Below are 18179 nucleotides of genomic sequence, written 5' to 3'. Positions count from 1 at the left end.
ATCGCCGTTATATTCTTTTTTTTTCTAACATCGAAATGGCTGACCCAAGTCGCCAATAGAGACTTTTTTCTTTGGCTAACATTAAATAGAGGGTAGCGATACGTGTATATTGTTAAGTAAAGCGATAGCTGTACTATAATATTATTTCAGGTTTGCAAAAATCAAAAGCCTAAGTATAATGGCAAGAGCACTTATATATTATAACAATCCCTTTTATCCTGCAAGTTCCGGATACTAATTTCATCATTGATATCTATTAATCCATATCGTTGCAAACTTTGAAGCAGAGACAATATATTGCTAAATGGCAAGAATATTTGATATCAGTACGGCCTAGAGGAACAAAAAATGTTCAAAGGCAATTCATCTCAAGCTTTATTAGATGCAAAATGAGCTCTAACTATAAAAAAAATATTCAGATAAAACAGAGAACATGACTTGCAAGAACTGACTGAAAATGTTACTTCGGACTGTTTCAACATCGCGGTTTCATTGCTTTCCAGGCGAAAAAGAACAGTTTTCTGTGGCACATTGTGACTGATGATCTCCGGGGACAATCTTAAGCGAAAAATGTCCAGAAGAGTCATCCATATTAAATGGCCGTTGGAATTGAGCGTAGAATTTTGCTGAGTATGTGGGGGGTTCAGTAGGTATTGTGTATTAAAAGTTGCTAAAACCAAACTAATTGAATGACATATTGTTGCAAGAAAGAGCAGTAACAGCGAGTACCAGACGCAAACTCATAATCTTGCATGATGTGCCCGTTGCAAGGGTAATGAAGGATACATTATTACAGTTCGAATAGGAAGTTTTGATGGAAAACCTTGTTATTGACTTAAAACCTAATAATATAACAGGTGGGGTAAAAGTAGCGTTACCATTTTGACTGCGCGCCATCTTTGTTATGTAACGTTTACTTCAGTTTCGCTTTAAAAATTGTATTGTGTACACGTTCAAATTTTATTATGGATAAAAATGCACCACAAGATCATCGTATCATCGTACATCCACAATTATTTGACAACCAACAAAATATCAATCCTTTGCAGTAGCAGGAGCTTTAGTATGGGAAAACAAAATTATTGTTTTTACTGTTTTCCTAGCAGTGATTCCGCATTTTCTCACCATATAAACCTTCCTTGGATTTCCACAAATATTGCAACGTCAAATTTAGCCAAATCAGTCCAGCTGTTCTTGAGTTTTAGTGAGACTAACAAACAGCAGCTCAATTATGTATTTATAGAAGATAATATGTTACGTTTTATTGCATTTTTAGTGTATATTTATATAATTAAGAATATTAATACAACCTTCGGTCTATATTTTCGCCCAGAAGAGTGGGTATAATCCGATTATTTCAATAAAGAAATGCCAAAGTTTTGTTCACGCAATATCAATTCAATTCCATCTCGGAAACTCCTGTCCCCCGCTTACTGCAGGACCGGGATCCGGAAAAATTCCGACATAAAAGAAACAAACACTTATCGCGTATGACAATTGCGAACCTGAATTGGATCGACCCCGTCGCTCCGCATGCAGACGGCCGTCCCCGCCCTTCCCCGCCGTCGTCGCCACCACCCCGCCCCCGTCGCGATCCAGCGAAATCACAGTCATTTGTTTCCCATCTTCCCGAGAGGCCGTTGCGATCGTTGCGATTTTCCAGGTGAAAACGCGATTTTGCTTGCGGAAATTCGGACGGTATAATTTTTCGTTCAATTTAGCGCCGACGTCCGGTCGTTCGGTGCCTTTAATGCCGAGCGAACGACCAAAAACAAAACGAATAGTGCAGGATCTGGATTAGTGACCGTTTCGGATTTATTGCTGCCTATTTAGAAGGAGTTACAGGGTTTTCTACAGAATATTTTGTTATCCGATGGATCTTATTTTCCTGATCGACGCGCCCACGTCAACCGCGTCTTCAAACGCAAAGGGCGAGTTCGCCACTGTGAGGAATTCGTTCACCTTTCATTCGTCCAAACTATTTTAATTTGCAACTTTGAAAATGTTCCTTAACTGTAACGACCCTAAAAGAATGACTTCAGTCTAATACGATTGTTGCGACGCAATTATAATTATTTATATTTAAGAAAATTGCTGAGTTTTAAGTTTAGGGAAAGTATGTCTTTTGTGTTTGTATAACTTAGAGGTCTGATTCATTAGAACATTTAACTGTATTTCATAATGTTTGTAATATTTGGGAAAAAAACTAGAACCTGAGGCAATAGAATGTTTGGTTAGGTCAGGCAATTGTATGTACTATTAGTAAAAGATGGGTGTGAGATACTGGTCTTGGCGGAAAAAACCTAAAATCCTTCTGGAAATAACTATGAAACTCCAGGGTTTCTTGAAACAACCTTCTCAGCCACTACCAAGAACCGAGAGATGATCATCCCTAATAAAAAAACGGATGCATCCACAGCGAAAAGCAAGATTATCCAAAGGAATATCCGGAAGATTTAACCAGAAAAGATAAGTAAGAGAAAAAGAACAGAATAATCAGTTGCGTCTATTCGATCCAATTCATCATTATTTTACCATTTCACAAAACATTTATTTAAAAAAGTATGGTTATAAACAAAAGAATGCATTCTGGGTTCCGAACCAAGCGATGAAAACCGTCAAATGATTTTTGTAGATCGAAACTTTCCGAGAAGAACCGAACGGCCCACGAATTGATTTCGATCACTGCGTATCAATTTAACAACTTTAAATTTATATATTTTTATATTATTCATTTAAATAAACAACTGGTCTTTGTCCATTAATTTTTGCAAGGAAGAGAGAAAATAAATTGCATTTTATTTACAGCATTCTGTTCTCTCCTTAACAACACAACTCAAGGATCTCCTAGAGAAGCATAAAGATTTTAGCTCAAACATTGCATTTGCAATAATTTAAGCGTATAGACGGAGAACTATAACAGTGTCCAAGTCTTGGAGCCATACATAAGGATTCGCAATGTTAGAGTTCGAAAGAGGCGGACTTTAGTATTGATTATAATACTTCCTCTCTTCCACACGCACCATTTTAGAAATGTAAAAGCTCCTATAGCTTGATCGGTTCGTCTTACTACATCAGCGGTAGGTCTTCAGCCACTTTCTTCTTCTGTATTACTGATACCAAGTACTTGAACTCTTGCATTTTGCTCTAACTGAATACCGTTTAGATGTTAAATAGCAGGTCAATACCGTCAATTATCAATACTTTGATCTTATCTTCAATAATTTTGGCTCATCGTACATCATCATTTAGCTCTCAGCTCAGCCATATGGCGCTGCAGTACAAACTAAATCATGAAGAACGATGAAGCCCCAAAATCTGTATCAGAGAACGTCATATCTTTCAACTATGTAATTGTCATTTCGCAAAACGCTGACCTACCGACCTCAAAAACACTACTGTTGCAACATATGCTGACGATACTCCACGAGCGATCTTATGGTCACGATCCAATATCGGTCACGGGAAACCTCCCACTCTATCTAAACAAAGTCCAATTGTGATTGAAAACATGGCATATCAAAGCAAATGAGGCAAAATCTACCCATGTGACATTCACCCTTTGTAGAAGGACTTGTCCACCAGTAAAAATGAATAATTATGAACTCTCGCAAGCAGACAACGTTAAATATCTGGGGATGGTTTTTGATCGACGTTTAACATGGGAAAAACATTAAAGTTTTGTTAATTAAGTACCAAAATACAGGATAGCTTCTTACAGATATTCTTCTACAGAAAACTGGTACATATTTTTACTAAAAATTATAATTTGTTTTGCAAAAATATCCGAAAAGAATCGGCCAAAAAAATATCGCCCAAAAATATCGATATTTTTTCTGCATCTCTACTACAGAGGTTCCAGAAGAGTGTTGCGAGTCATCGTCGATGCCCCATATTACATATAAACTGATTCAGCGTTATTTCCCCTTAGAACCCATAACGAGTGTGATTCGAATTGTTCATTTCTAGAATAAGTTAAAATAGTACTTAGAATAAGTTAGTATATATTTAGAATAAGTTGTAATAGATTTAGAATGTAATGTTGTACAGCAGATCACTTACTGAAGCGATCTTCTACATGTCAGGATAGTTATATTATATAACGAAAATCATAAAAAAGTATTTATTAAAGTATTTAAAAACAAACGATAATTATTAGGAATTAAGAGAACGATTCATATGAGTGAAATCTTACGATAATAATCAATCTCTCGTAGAAATTCAAAGTTTTGCTCGTTGTTAGTTGAGACTTGTTCTATCTCTCTATATTAGAAGATCATTTTAATATTAATCAAATAAACAAAGATGTAAATCTGCTGTATTTCTCGATATGTCAGCTTTTGACAAGGTGTGGCATATTGGATTGCTACATAAACTGAAAAGACTTTTGTCTTATGCAATAACACGTATGGCGACACCTCATAGATAAACAGTTTATTGTGAAAGAGGGTGAGGAATATATTGAACTGCATTCAATATATTCAGGTGTTCCGCGGGATAGTACTTCAGCACAAATCTTACTTTAACAAAAGAAAGACTACGATATACACTCAAAAGGTAAAAGACGAAGACAGGGGACTAGCGGAAAGTGGTGAAAAGAATGGAAAGTGGTGAGAATGACAAGGACAAGGAACAGCCTGGAGAACGGAAAAGGCCCAAAGATAATGAATTATAAGACTTATTGCGTGGAAACGAAGCTCTCTTTCTCAAAAACAGCTCCTGCTAAGATGAATCAGCTATCTCCAATACTACCATGTTACCAGAAATATCGAGTTATCAAAATATATGCAAACTCTTAATAATAATATAGTTACATTTTTCCAACTCTGTTAAAGTCTTTTTTTTTTCACAAATATCATTAAAGAGCTGCCGCATTATATTTTATGTTGCCACCGATGGTAATTTTGTTTTGTTTGTTATAAAAAATGAGAATGTGTTGTAACACCAAGTAGTTCTCTAGGCCACCCAAGCAATAATTTGATTTAAATAAACTGGATAACTTGCAATTGTAATATTTCTCTTCACCATGTTTTATCGTCAAAATTAATCAAGTAAAAGAAGCGAAACTACGCAAAAAAATCTTGTACACAACTAAGGACAATGAAATAAAGTTACTTACCGGATAGGTAACTTCGTTTGGCCGGCAGTCGACTCGTCATCGGAATAATCGATTTCTGGCTGAGGAGGTGGGTCATTTGAAAAACCAGAATCGTTACTGGAATGTAAGGATACGTTTCCAACAGGACCTCCTGTAACAAAATAACAAAACTCTGTATAGTATGTGTGAAAATGGCTCTAAAAAAATATTTTAGGCCATAATTATTATTTACGACACAATTTTCGTTTCCCCATGACAATTCTATTAAAACCACATTCCTAAAATGTGCATCTTTAAACCACGTGCATATAGATTAACTGACAATTTCTTCAATATAATAAATTGTTTAACATATCCCCAAAAATGTCATAGTTCCGAACTGCATTCCAAACAGTAACAAGAAGAATCTTCTCCAAAAGTTCGCGGTCTTTAGTGAATTTCGGCAACGTTTCTTCTAGTACAATATCCATTTTAGTGATATTATTAACTGTTATGTAAAATAACATTAACCCTAAGAGCTTCATCTAGTTTAAACATCGAAAACTAATAATGTTAACTTTTGATCGCGTCTAACTTAATTTTCCGAGAACAGATGTTAATTTTTGCATAGAAACATTTTTTGTTTCTAAAATAACTAGCGACCCGCCCCGGCTTCGCACGGGTGCAATGCTGATACTAAATTAAATACACTACAGAAAAAATATGAACGTTGTATATAAAAACATAGCGGCCCGCTCCGACTATGCACGGGCATAAAATATATATGCCTATGTCACTCAATGAAAACATGATTAAAATCGATCCAGTATTTTTGGTTCATTCATTACTGCCCTTGGCCTGCACGCATTAAATTTGGAGTAAAACAATTCCTCTTCCCCTATACTTACTATGAAGATTTCCTGCTATCTTTGGAATATCTAAATTCATACAATTTTTATTACATTACACATTTTTAAACGCAAATTTTAAATTTGTAATATCTCCGAAAATATTTGTTTAATTTACATGCTGTAAGGAACCATATTGATCTATATTAATTGCACACTGTATTTAAGGTACTTAATTCGATAAGGATTAATGCCGTATTGCTTAAAATAGCTTCGTAAATAAGCCATTTTCTCACGTAAAAAGTAAATAATAAAAATGGTTAATGTGGGTTATCCCTAAAAGATAAACATATACCATCGCGGACTTTTTTGTAGACCTTTTTATGGTGTACAATACTGTAGTACATTAATTTGATCTAACTCGTAGGGTTAGACAGCGTTTTTGCTAATTGCTAAATAAGCCTAAAAAAATAGGTTAATTTACGACATCACGTTAGAAACCTCTAAAATTAGCAATGTTGCCTTAGTATATTATGCATGTATTATACATATAAACCTTCCTCTTGAATCACTCTATCTATTGAAAAAAACCGCATCAAAATCCGTTGCGTAGTTTTAAAGATTTAAGCGCACATAGGGATATAGGGACAGAAAAGGCGACTTTGTTTTATACTATGTAGTGATTACAATATCAATTTCACGATAATCGAGGAAAAGTTATTTTAAAGGTCATCTATTACGCATCCATGCTTAATAAAATTTATAAAAGTTCCTTGTACGTATATTAAACTATCTAATAACATGCTATAGTTAAAGGCAGATTTTTATTTTTAAAATTAATAATTGATATGAAAATTAATTACTGTGAAAAATTGAAAAGTAAACAAATAACGGACATAGTAGACAAAAAGAGTTTTTCTCAGTTAAAAACGATTATACTTCGATACAAAAATAAAAATAAACGATATTAAAAGTTGATGTTGGGTTGGCAATCATTTCTCAGTTACTCGAATCAGCCCTTGATATAGTTCAGCTGAAGCTATAAGGTCAGCAAAGGTAAATTGAAGCTTTCCAAGGCCCCTAGCCACGAACTATTCCAAATTAGAAATAAGCTTTGAAAAACACTCCTAGTCTGTGGATTCCTGTCACAGGGATCGCAGTTCAGGATATAAGGCCACCAGGTGCAGTGAAGTTGCTGTGAAATAACATAATCTACTGAAATTTGTACAGCAGATTTAGGGTGTATGGTCGTCAAAGGCGAACTGTAGAAGTTCAGTTACTGAGCCATAGACTATTTGAATTTGAGAATACAAAAATAGTTCTATAAAGGACAATGTCGTGGTAATGTGTGCCTACTTTCAATGGTCACAAAATGGTCTTTTCATTAAAACAAAATCTATTTCAAGTATCTAGACAAGTATTTTAAAATATTAATTTTCTTTTAAACCTTGAATGTTTCATAATTTATATGCTGCTGTCATAGATGTATTATGTGTCTTCATCAGTATCTATTTTAATAAGCTATTAACGTGAATTTTGATTATACAATAAACCACTGCATTTTGTATAGATTTTAATCTTGACATATTTATTATCAATGCTAAAACAATACTATAACAACAGTAAACAACAAATGAAGATAATTATAGACGGTGACCAATAAGAATATATAATTAAATAATAAAACTGTTAAAATGAATGTTACAAAGAATATTAACAATAATAAAATAGCTTGGTAGAATGTTGTTGTTGGTTAGTTGCTAGTTTCCACATGGGACATAAGACAAAGTAAAAAGCAGTAGATAAACAAAAGCCATAGAAGATAAATTAAAGATAAGCTATTTTCAAGGGCGAGATCGAAGAGTGGAATAAATAAGCAAAGAACGATGCGATTTTATATAAAAATTTAGGTAAAGGAATTATTGTTTCAGCCAGCCTAGTGTATCAATTATTTTTTCAATATATATTTTAGGTGAGAAATATGGATGCCAGGTAAAGACTATATGCTAATAAATGAAGCAATGAAAATAAGTTTAGCAAAATAAATAGTCCATTTAATGATTGTAAATATGTTCCGTTAATATACATTTCTAAATTGTAAAAAATAAATTACTTAATTGTGTTCAATATTCATTTAACATACAACGTGGGGCAAAAGTTCAGCTACTAATTTGATTAATTTGATAAAAATTTACTTGGTATTTACTTTTTTTTTTCGTTATGATTGAAAAATTATATCGGCTAAATGTTCTTTTAGATATTGAATTGTTTTTTTTAGTGCTTATTCAACGACTAATTTTTGATTGTAAAAAACTCCATAAGAAAATATCTGGTGCTGTTAAATCCAGGGATATAGCTGGCCATGTTAAATCACCAGGTTGTAAAAGTCGTCGTCATTCAATTATTGAATTGTTGAACGAGCTGTGTGTGCTGTGGCCCCATCTTGCTGAAACCGCATGTCCTCTAGTCCTTGCTCTTCTATTTCAGGCACAAGAAAATTTCGAATCATGTCTTTGTACATTTCAGCAGTAACAGAAACTGCAACACCACAGTATGCTATCGTGCCATACTGTCGAAAGTTCGCATGTAAACGATAAATTGTGCTTTTGTGAGGCACTGGACGATTAAGAAATTTTTGTCATAATTTCCGCTGAGTGGCAATAATGGAACGATTATTTTCAATAAATATTGTCACTGTTTTTGCTCGTTCTTTTAGCGTATATTTACCCATAATAAAATTTGGAAGTCTACACAACACAATGGTTAAAGCAAAACTGAGCTAAACGTCAAATAACCAAGATCAAAAAAATTTTATCAAAATTTATAGCATAAAAGAAAAGAAAGATCATATATACTTTAAAATATTTGATGCTTTAATGTTGTTACAGTTCTGCTGACACTTTGCTATGCTTGAGATGATTATTGAAACATAATCGATATCAAACTTAATAAAATGCCATTTAAGACATTTTAGTTAGTGTCAATTATTGAGACAGTTTGCAAATATTTTAATGTTTTACTATATAGACATCTATTATTTTAATTAATGTAATATATATACATGTATATATATATATATATATATATATATATATATATATATATATATATATATATATATATATATATATATTGTGAATATGAATTTTATCAACATTAATTTTAAATTATTCCCTTTAGTCTATTGTGAGAGAAACATGATTATTTAAATAAATTATGGTGAAATTTCAACCACAGGACGACCACTAGTACTAAAAAGATTTGAAACATTTATCAGGTCAATTGAAGAGTCCCCGCCCTACCATAGTAAAACACATTTTTTGGCAAGATTATATTTTTTTCAACATAAATCCCTTCCAGGGTAATATACTGATTATAGCGACCCTCCAACTTTTCGATACCATTTCTGTAGTACGATTTGTCCTTTATTTCAAAATAGGCCTCAGTTTCGGCGACCACCTCTTTATTCGACGAAAATTTCCCAGCGAGCATTTTTTTGGGGTCTGAGAACAGGAAATAGTCAATGGTGGCCAGGTCTGGAGAATATGGTGGATAAGGAAGCAATTCCAAGCCCAAATCATGGATATTTGCCATCGCTTTCAATGACTTGTGACACGATGCATTGTCTTAGTGAAGCAACACTTTCTTTTTCTTCAAATGCAGCCGTTTTTCGGGGATATCGTCCTTCAAACGGTCGAATAACGCTATGTAATAGTCGCTGTTGGTGGTCCTTCTTTTTTCGAGGTGGTTAATGAAAATTATTCCATGACCATCCCAAAACAGACGTCATCAACTTGCCAGCTGACTGTTTCCGCGCGCTTTCCCATGCTTTGGAGCGGGTTCATTATATACAGTCGACTCGGGTGACTGTTGATTGGAATTCGGAGTGAAATGATGCAGCCATGTTTCATCCATTGTCACATATCGACGTGAAAACTCGAGTTTATTACGCTTTATCATCTCCAAACACTGCTCCGAATCATCAACTCGTCGTTGTTTTTGGTCAAAAGTGAGCTCGCGCGGCGCCCACTTTGCACAGAGCTTTCTCACACCCAAATATTCGTGAATGATATGATGGAGACGCTGAGTTTATATCTTTAGAGTGTCTGCTATTCCACTCAGTTTCAATTTATGGCAATTAAAAATCATTCGGTGGATTTTTTAAATGTTTTCGTCGGTAACAACCTCTTTTGGCCGTCCACTGCGTTCACCGTCTTCGGTGTTCATTTCATCGCGTCTAAACTTAGCATACCAATCCTTGATGGTTGATTTTCCTGGGGCGGTGTCCGGAGACTCGGCGTCAAGCCAAATTTTTACTTCAACTGTATTTTTTCCCTTCAATAGCAATATTTTATCAACACGCGAAATTCCTTTTTATCCATTATTTTCACAATAACAAAAGTAGCTTCACTCAAAATACTATAATTGACAAACTAATGATCCGACAGTTTTCAAATTTACACACGCATCTTTTGAGGGTTAGTGCTAACAAAAAGACATATAGATTTAATTCTGGTAGCGCCATCTATGTGTCAAGCCGGGGACTTTTCATTTGACCTTTTAAATAGTCTGTGTAAAGTTTGGTTTACTGGCTGTTAATAAAACAAATAAAATAATACATTCCAAGTCATGTATCTAAATGAACACGACAAAAAAATGCTTTAAAATGTGCTACGTCCCTGACTAATTTTTCTCTAATCCACCGACAAAACGACCCCCACTAAAACCGACCATTTCCGGACTAAATGGGACCGGTTTTATCATTCGGAAGAATTCCGCTCGCAAGATAAAAGTATTCATTACTATTACTGTTAATTATCATCCGTCTCGAGACCCCTACACCGCCCCCAGCTCTCCATTCGCGTTTCCGGAACAGCCGAACCGAATTGGGTCATATTTTTTCCGAAGTCACTGGCAAGGAGATACTTACCGATCTTGCCTCCTTTGCTCTGCAGGTGGAGTGGTAGGCCGGAACCGGCGGAGGGCCGTTCTCGGGAGGGCGCCGGGTGCGTGGAGTACGGACCTGGAGGACCGCCTGTGGAGAAGTTAAAGGTGGACGCTGATGATTTGATACCTGGAAATGATAACAATCGTTAGTTCGTTTTATCGGTCGTATTTATGGATGAAGATATTGAGCTTTGTGAATGTGAATTTAATACTATCGATTATATGATAAGTTTTGTCCTCGTAAATGATGGGAGGAGAGTTTATTATATTTTCTTTTCTTCTTTCTCTGCCCTGGAAGGCTTGCCATGCTGATTTTATGACAGACTTGTCCATATGCTGTATGTCCATAATACGTTATGAAATATGAAGGGTTCAATATATCAAATACTTTTATTTTACTTTAATAAACCAATCCTCTAACCTGTCTAGACGTTCAACATCCTTTTAGAGATAACTTTTAATATGGAATCTACATATAGAAAACTTGGGGATGTGCATCTCTTTCTTTTCACATCACCACTTCTGTGTAGACATAAGTATTTCAAAATCGAACATCACGCCACACTTGACAAGACGCTAACAAGAAGAGTGTAAATAAAATAAAAGTTGATGGAAACAAAAAAAAGTTGAAAGTTAGAATGACGTTTCATTAGGTTTTGTAAGTTGAAATATTTTAATGTTTAAGTGCCGCTGTCATTTTGAGTGCCCGCCATCTTAAAATAATCTAAAATAAGCGTTCCATTATTGCCACTCAATGGAAATTGCGTCAAAAATATCCTAATCGTCCAGTGCCTCACAAAACCATAACTTATCGTTTACATACGAATTTTCGACAGTACGGTACGACGTCAGACAGGCCTCGTTTTGGAAGACAACGGACGTCTCGTAACGCTGAAAATGTGGCCCTGGTGCGCGATAGTGCTGCAGAGCCTTCAGAAACACCAATTCGGAGACGTGGTTCCGTTACACATTTCTGCACGCAGTTTAAGGCGAATTTTGAAAACACTTGGAAATGTTCCCGTAAAAAATGTAATTAGTCCAAAAATTGCTACCGAGAGATCCTGATCAACCGCTACAATTTGTGAGATTTTTCGTTTAAATTGATAATGAATGATGAAGTCCATTTTCTTCTCAGTGGCCACGCCAATAAACAGAACAGTCGGTTTGGGGAATACAGAATCCTCAATTAATTCATGAAGCATCATTGCATCCACTAAAAACAACTGTATGGTGTGGTATTCATGCTGGAAACAGCATTGGTCTCTATTTTTTTGGAAAATCACCAAGGTGTTGCGGCTATTGTTACTACTGAACGGTACAAAGACATGATTCGAAATTTCCTTGAGCTTGAAATGGAAGAGCAAGGACTAAAGAACATGTGGTTTCAGCAAGGTGGGGCCACAGCACACACAGCTCGTTCAACAATTCAATAATTGAATGACGTTTTTCAACGAAGACTAATTTCGCGAAGTGCCGATTTAGCATGGCCAGCCAGATCTCCGGATTTAACAGCACCATACATTTTCTTATGGGGTTTTTTAAAATCAAAAGTTTATGTAAATACGCCCCAAACGATTCAACATCTTAAAGACAATATTCGTCACGAAATTGCGAAAAAATTCAGCCTCAGATGTTGTAGGATTTTATGAAAAATGCCTTAAAAAGGGTCGAAAGTTGCATAGCAAACCCACGTTGTATACTGTCCTTCATGCTAGAAACAGAATGATCCCAACAAGTGGTCGGAAAAGACTCTAATTAAGGATTGGCTTGCTGAATATAAATAAAGTTTTGAAGATACCCTATTAAAGAATGAAGATCTCAAATTGTCGCTTGGTAAATATAAATGCAATAAAATGCAATATTTAAATGTGTTTTATGCAATTTATTTTCTTACAAATAGGCCTAAAAAAACATAGTATATATGGCCACAGAGAGCAACCTCTTCTTCCCTATCGCTGCATATTTAATAAAATCAAGTTGTTATGAGATGTAGCAAATAATTACAAGGGTAAATACGCAGACCAAGAACTGTTTGGATATGTGGGAAGCGATACACTCTGTACCATAACACTCTTCGGTTTGGGTGAACCCTATAAGACAAACAGAAGGAGGCATTGATAAATGGTGGAATTGTCAACTAGTGCTAGACTGGAAATTAACAGCTTAGTTATTGTCTTGAATATTGGCTCAGAATGTGTTAGTCAGTGAAACTTTCCGGATGTGAGATTAAGATTCAATGCTGACGATACCAAGACGGAGTGATGAGAGTGGAAACAACTAAAGGTGAGTATATAATAAATTGAATATAACTGTCGAAAATAGTATTGTAGAGTGTGAAAGATTGTGTGTAATTCTTCAGAATTTCTGGTAAAACTTTGCGAGGACAAAATGAATACTAACTATTTTGCAGATATGGTAAAAGCATTATAGAGAATGCAGTGATTAAATCCAATTTTATTAAGAAAAATACACGTAGCTAATAACAGAATAATCCAAGGAGGAATATAGTGACATTAGAATGTTTTGTTAAGAAAACAGCAACGTAGGTAACAAGAACACAACATACGTTACTTGGAAGTACAATTTTTAATTAAGTGGATTAACGTATTTTAATGTAAATGGAATAAAATAACTCTAAGCTCTAAACTATTGTATCTCTTTAATTAATTGTTATAATAATAGAATATTGTTATATATCGAAGCTAAAATGAGTAATTTGTGCAAAAAAAATATAGGCCCTCAATTAAACATTATTATGACTTATTCAATCAATTAAATATATTTTAACATTACCTGGTGCAGAATATTGAGCGCCGCCATTCTCGCCTCTGGACGATCCAAAATTAGTGCTCTGCGATTGCGGCAGAGTACCACCTGACTTTTGGTAGGGCAGCGAGGGGGTCGGGACGGGAGCGGGGGCGGCCGGAGGCGGTATGTTGTTAGAACCGATCGCTCGACGGATCTGAAACCGTCCAGGAAACACCTGCATAACTTTATCCACGCGTTATTGGCGAAATTACTGGGAATAGTATCGTATCGCGTCGAAAAGTTAGATGAGAATTTTAATAAATCGATATAGGACGCTCTTAATAGTAATCCCATTAATTTCTCGTCGTATTTCCTCGCAGAGATCATCCAAACTACAATTATCTTAACGTCAACCATTTATATTGTTGTAATATTAGTGGAAAACTGACGTGATTGTTTCCACGAAAATGTCAATTTGCTATACTAAATGCAAAATGCAATTTACTTGTTCTAGATAAATGACCTGATAAACGCAGCTTAAGATGTCTTTTATATTTCGGGATTGTAATAAATACCGACCCGGAAAAAGAAATTATACTGGACGAATATTAATTTAAGAACGGTTCATCAGTAAACTCATATGAACGTTTACCGATAAATCAACCTAAGTTTTACAGTGTATCGATGATTTGTGAGCTTCTATCCAATTCGATCTGTAAATATTGATACTATATGTTGAACTGATACTGTGTAATGATAATTAATCCAATCAATTTGCTCTATATAAAGAATAAACTATCGAGGCAACGGTATTATCTGTACATTTTATCGATATTTAAAAAAGCAGTTGTGCTCAAAATGTTGATGTTGAAAATGCTTTAATCCGAAGGGGGAAATGCTTGTATTACTTACTTCCATGGATAATATTTTGAAAAACAATAAAAGAAACCTTTAAAAATGGTTATTATTGTTTTCGATCCAAAATACCGAAATATAAAAGTCACCCTGGCCTACAGATATATCAACTGAGTTCATACAAAAAATGTATGGAATAACTACCTAGATAGAATTTTTAATATCTTACAAACAACTTGGGAGCAACATCGAAAAGTTAGATGGGAATTTTAATAAACCGATATAGGACGCTATTAAAAGTAATCCCATTAATTTATCGCCGTATTTCCTCGCAGAGATCATCGAAACTACAATTATCTTAACATCAACAGTTTATATTGTTGTAATATTCGTGGAAAAGTGACATGATTGTTTCCACGAAAATGTTACATGCGAAATTACGATATAACTTTGGCAGAAACAACTACAACTGTAATGATACGTGTACTTCTTCTAGATATACTACTTGATATACGCAGCTTAGGATGTCTTTTATATTCTGGGATTATGGTAAACATCGATCCAGCGAAAGAAATTGTACTGGACGAATAACAATTCAAGAACAGGTCGTCAATAAATTGACCTGAACGTTTACCGATAAATAACGGTGAGATTTTACTATTTATGAATGATTTGTCGTCTTCAAGTGGGTTTGATGGATAAATATTGATGCTATATGTTGAACTGATACTGTGTAATCATAATTAGTCCAACCAAATTGCCCTATAAAGAACAAACAATAAACAACAGACTATCTGTATTTTTTTCGATTTAAATAAAAGCGAGTGTGTACAAAGATTGATGTTGAAGGAGCTTTAATCGAAAAGGAAAAACGTTTGAACTACTTTCACAGAGAATATTTTGAAAAACAATAAAACAAATTTTAAAAATTATTATCATTGTTTTTGATCTAAAATCCCGAAATATAAAAATCATCCCTGGATTTCTACTAAGGTCCATAAACAAGCCTACAGAAATATCAACTGGTTTTAAACAACAAATGTATTAAGTAACTACCTAAATAGAATTTTTGAAATCTTACAAAAAACTTCGGAGGAATATCAAAAATACAAATTATTTCCATTTTCTCTAAGAATAATTATATAATTGAACATACGAAATATTACCAAATAAAATAGAACTTTATATCAGAGAAAATGTGATTTTTGTCTCCTCTGTCTCGAACTAAAATATCGACAAAATAAAACAATGTTCGAAAATTCAATGGAAGGAAAAAATAGAAGATTGAAATCAATAAACGTAAAAAGTAATAACTACAACTAATACACCCCCAATTATCCAGTCAAAATATCAATCCTAAAAGACGCAAAGCATGATGGAGCTGTAACAGAATTTTGTAATAAATAATATAAGTTTGTAATATTTGAGTAATTTGAGGAGACCTATGTGGGAATTGGGTACACGACAATCGCCAAAAAGCAGAAACATTTGCTGAATATCTAGAAAATCAGGTAACAGCAGTAACTTTCAAACCAAACAAAACTGATATTGAACATAATTTGCCGGACATAGAAGCTGAAAATTCGATGATTGAATTAGTCACGCCGAAAGAGTTAACCAAAGTTATTAAAACTGACATTAACCCCAGGAAATCACCAGGCTACGATTTAATAACAGGAGAATTACTGCAAAAACTACCAAGAAAGGGAATTATAAAACTCACCAACTTATTGGCCGACTGATCAGTACAGCATTTAGATTAAAGCACGTCACAGATATTTGGAAGATGGCGGAAATTATAATGATCCCAAAACCTGGGAAGTCACCAAACGAAATAAAATCCTATAGACCTATATCACTGCTGCCAGTAATATCTAAGGTTTTTGAAAAACTCCTGTTGAAAAGAATAAAACCGATCATAGAGAGAAAAAAACCTAATACCAACACACCAGTTTGGGTTTATTAACAAGCACTCAACAATTGACTAGGTCCACAGAATAACAGATGTTATTGAAAAACCCTACGAAAGTCAAAAAGTATGCTCAGCTATATTCTTAGATCTAGCACAAACCTTCGATAAGTTTTAACATGAAGGCCTTGTTCATAAACTACAGAAAATGCTACCAAAACAGCACACCGAACTATTAAAATCATACATTACAACCATAATGTTTAGAGTCAAACAAGAAGAAGCTTACTCTACAGCAAATGAAGCTAAATCAGGTGTACCACAAGGAAGTGTACTGGGACCAATGCTTTATCTACTTTACACTTGTGATATACCACAAATGGAAAATATCACGATGGCTACATTTGCTGATGATACTGCGATTATAGCTGTCGGAGACAATAGTGAAGAAGCCTCACGAAAATTACAACAGGCAAGTGACAATAGAAATAATTGGAGACAAGCTTAGAAAATAAGAATTAATGAAAGTAAATCTGTACACGTGCAATTCACCTACAATCAGACCGTACAAGCACCAATAACATTAAATAACACTATCATTCCATATAGCAACAACGCCAAATATCTCGGAATGAATCTGGATGCAAAACTTCGCTGGAAGGAACAGATAAAGAAGAAAAGAAAAGAACTGGAACTGAAATATAGGAAAATGTACTGGCTAAGTGGAAGAAACAATTATCAGTACATAATAAATTGCTATATATAAGCAAATATTGAAACCTATTTGGACATACGAAGTTCAATTATGGGGATGTTCTGCAAAGAGTAACATTAATAAAATACAAATTCTTCAGAACAAAGTCCTGAGAGGTATTGTGGGCGCATCCAAATACTATAGGACTGATACCTACATCGAGACCTTCAGATACCCTGAGTTAGTCAAGAAATCAAGATAATTGCAAGGGGGCACGAGGAAAGATTCCATTATTATACTAACATTGAAATATTGTAATTTTTGGATACCACCAGAATAGGACACAGACTCAAAAGAATCAAACCATCTGATCTTGTGTAGTGTTGTGTAGTGAGGTGCATATATTAAAAAAATCAGCAGTGACATGTATAAACATTATTTCACCAGAGACTGAGTTAGGGCCGATGGGTCCTCCTAGTTATATACCTACATTTAAGTTAGCATAAAGACAAATTGTTGGTTAGAGGGAAACGACTAATAACAATGTATTAATCAAATAATAAAAAAATAAAATAAAAAAGTTTGAGTAAAGAAGGTGAACAATTTGACATAAAAACTTTGTATATACGATAAAATGTATTAGCATTTTCTTCTTTTCAAAGCTAATCCTGTTTGAAGCACGATATAAGAAATACTTAAAGGGATCTAGCAATAATCTACCTGTCTAGTAGCGTTGTTAGCACGATTCAAATGCAAAGTATCTCCAAACATTCTAGCTGGTTGTTCTAAAGTACTGCTACCGGAGGGTACTTGACCACCTGATCCGCCTGATGATACGTGATTCGTTGGGGTTGCCGTCCCGTTAGGATGCTGCTGATTTGACGTGCCGACATCACTATGGTGACTAGGAGACCTGAAATAATTAGGAAACAATGATTGCGTTGCTTGATGAGATATCGCTGTTTTGATTCCTCATCATCATCATTACGATTATCAATAACAACTGATGATCTTTTTTGTCAGTAGTTTTTGTTTTATACGAACTTAAACTGTAAATTAAGGGGTTATATTATATAGATTTTTATACTTTTTAAAGGATCT

The 18179-nt window shown here is 34.5% G+C and overlaps 1 protein-coding gene across 1 annotated transcript in view; it reads right to left on the bottom strand.

The window, feature by feature from the left end:
* Positions 1-18179, bottom strand: part of IRSp53 (Insulin receptor substrate 53 kDa) — a 265161-nt gene that overhangs the window by 5664 nt on the left and 241318 nt on the right. Inside the window, exons 12-15 of the mRNA XM_076415642.1 lie at positions 17799-17991; positions 13666-13834; positions 10856-10999; positions 5120-5249 (exon numbers count right to left, since the gene is read on the bottom strand). Of these exons, the coding sequence (XP_076271757.1) occupies positions 5120-5249; positions 10856-10999; positions 13666-13834; positions 17799-17991 (636 nt within the window). The remainder of the gene's footprint in view (positions 1-5119; positions 5250-10855; positions 11000-13665; positions 13835-17798; positions 17992-18179) is intronic.

This window comes from Rhynchophorus ferrugineus, unplaced genomic scaffold, assembly GCF_030347505.1.
Source record: "Rhynchophorus ferrugineus isolate W39M unplaced genomic scaffold, kcgeb_rfMv2 rfM10, whole genome shotgun sequence".
In the NCBI taxonomy this organism is placed as follows: Eukaryota; Metazoa; Arthropoda; class Insecta; order Coleoptera; family Curculionidae; genus Rhynchophorus; species Rhynchophorus ferrugineus.
This window is presented reverse-complemented; position numbering and strand designations above follow the sequence as displayed.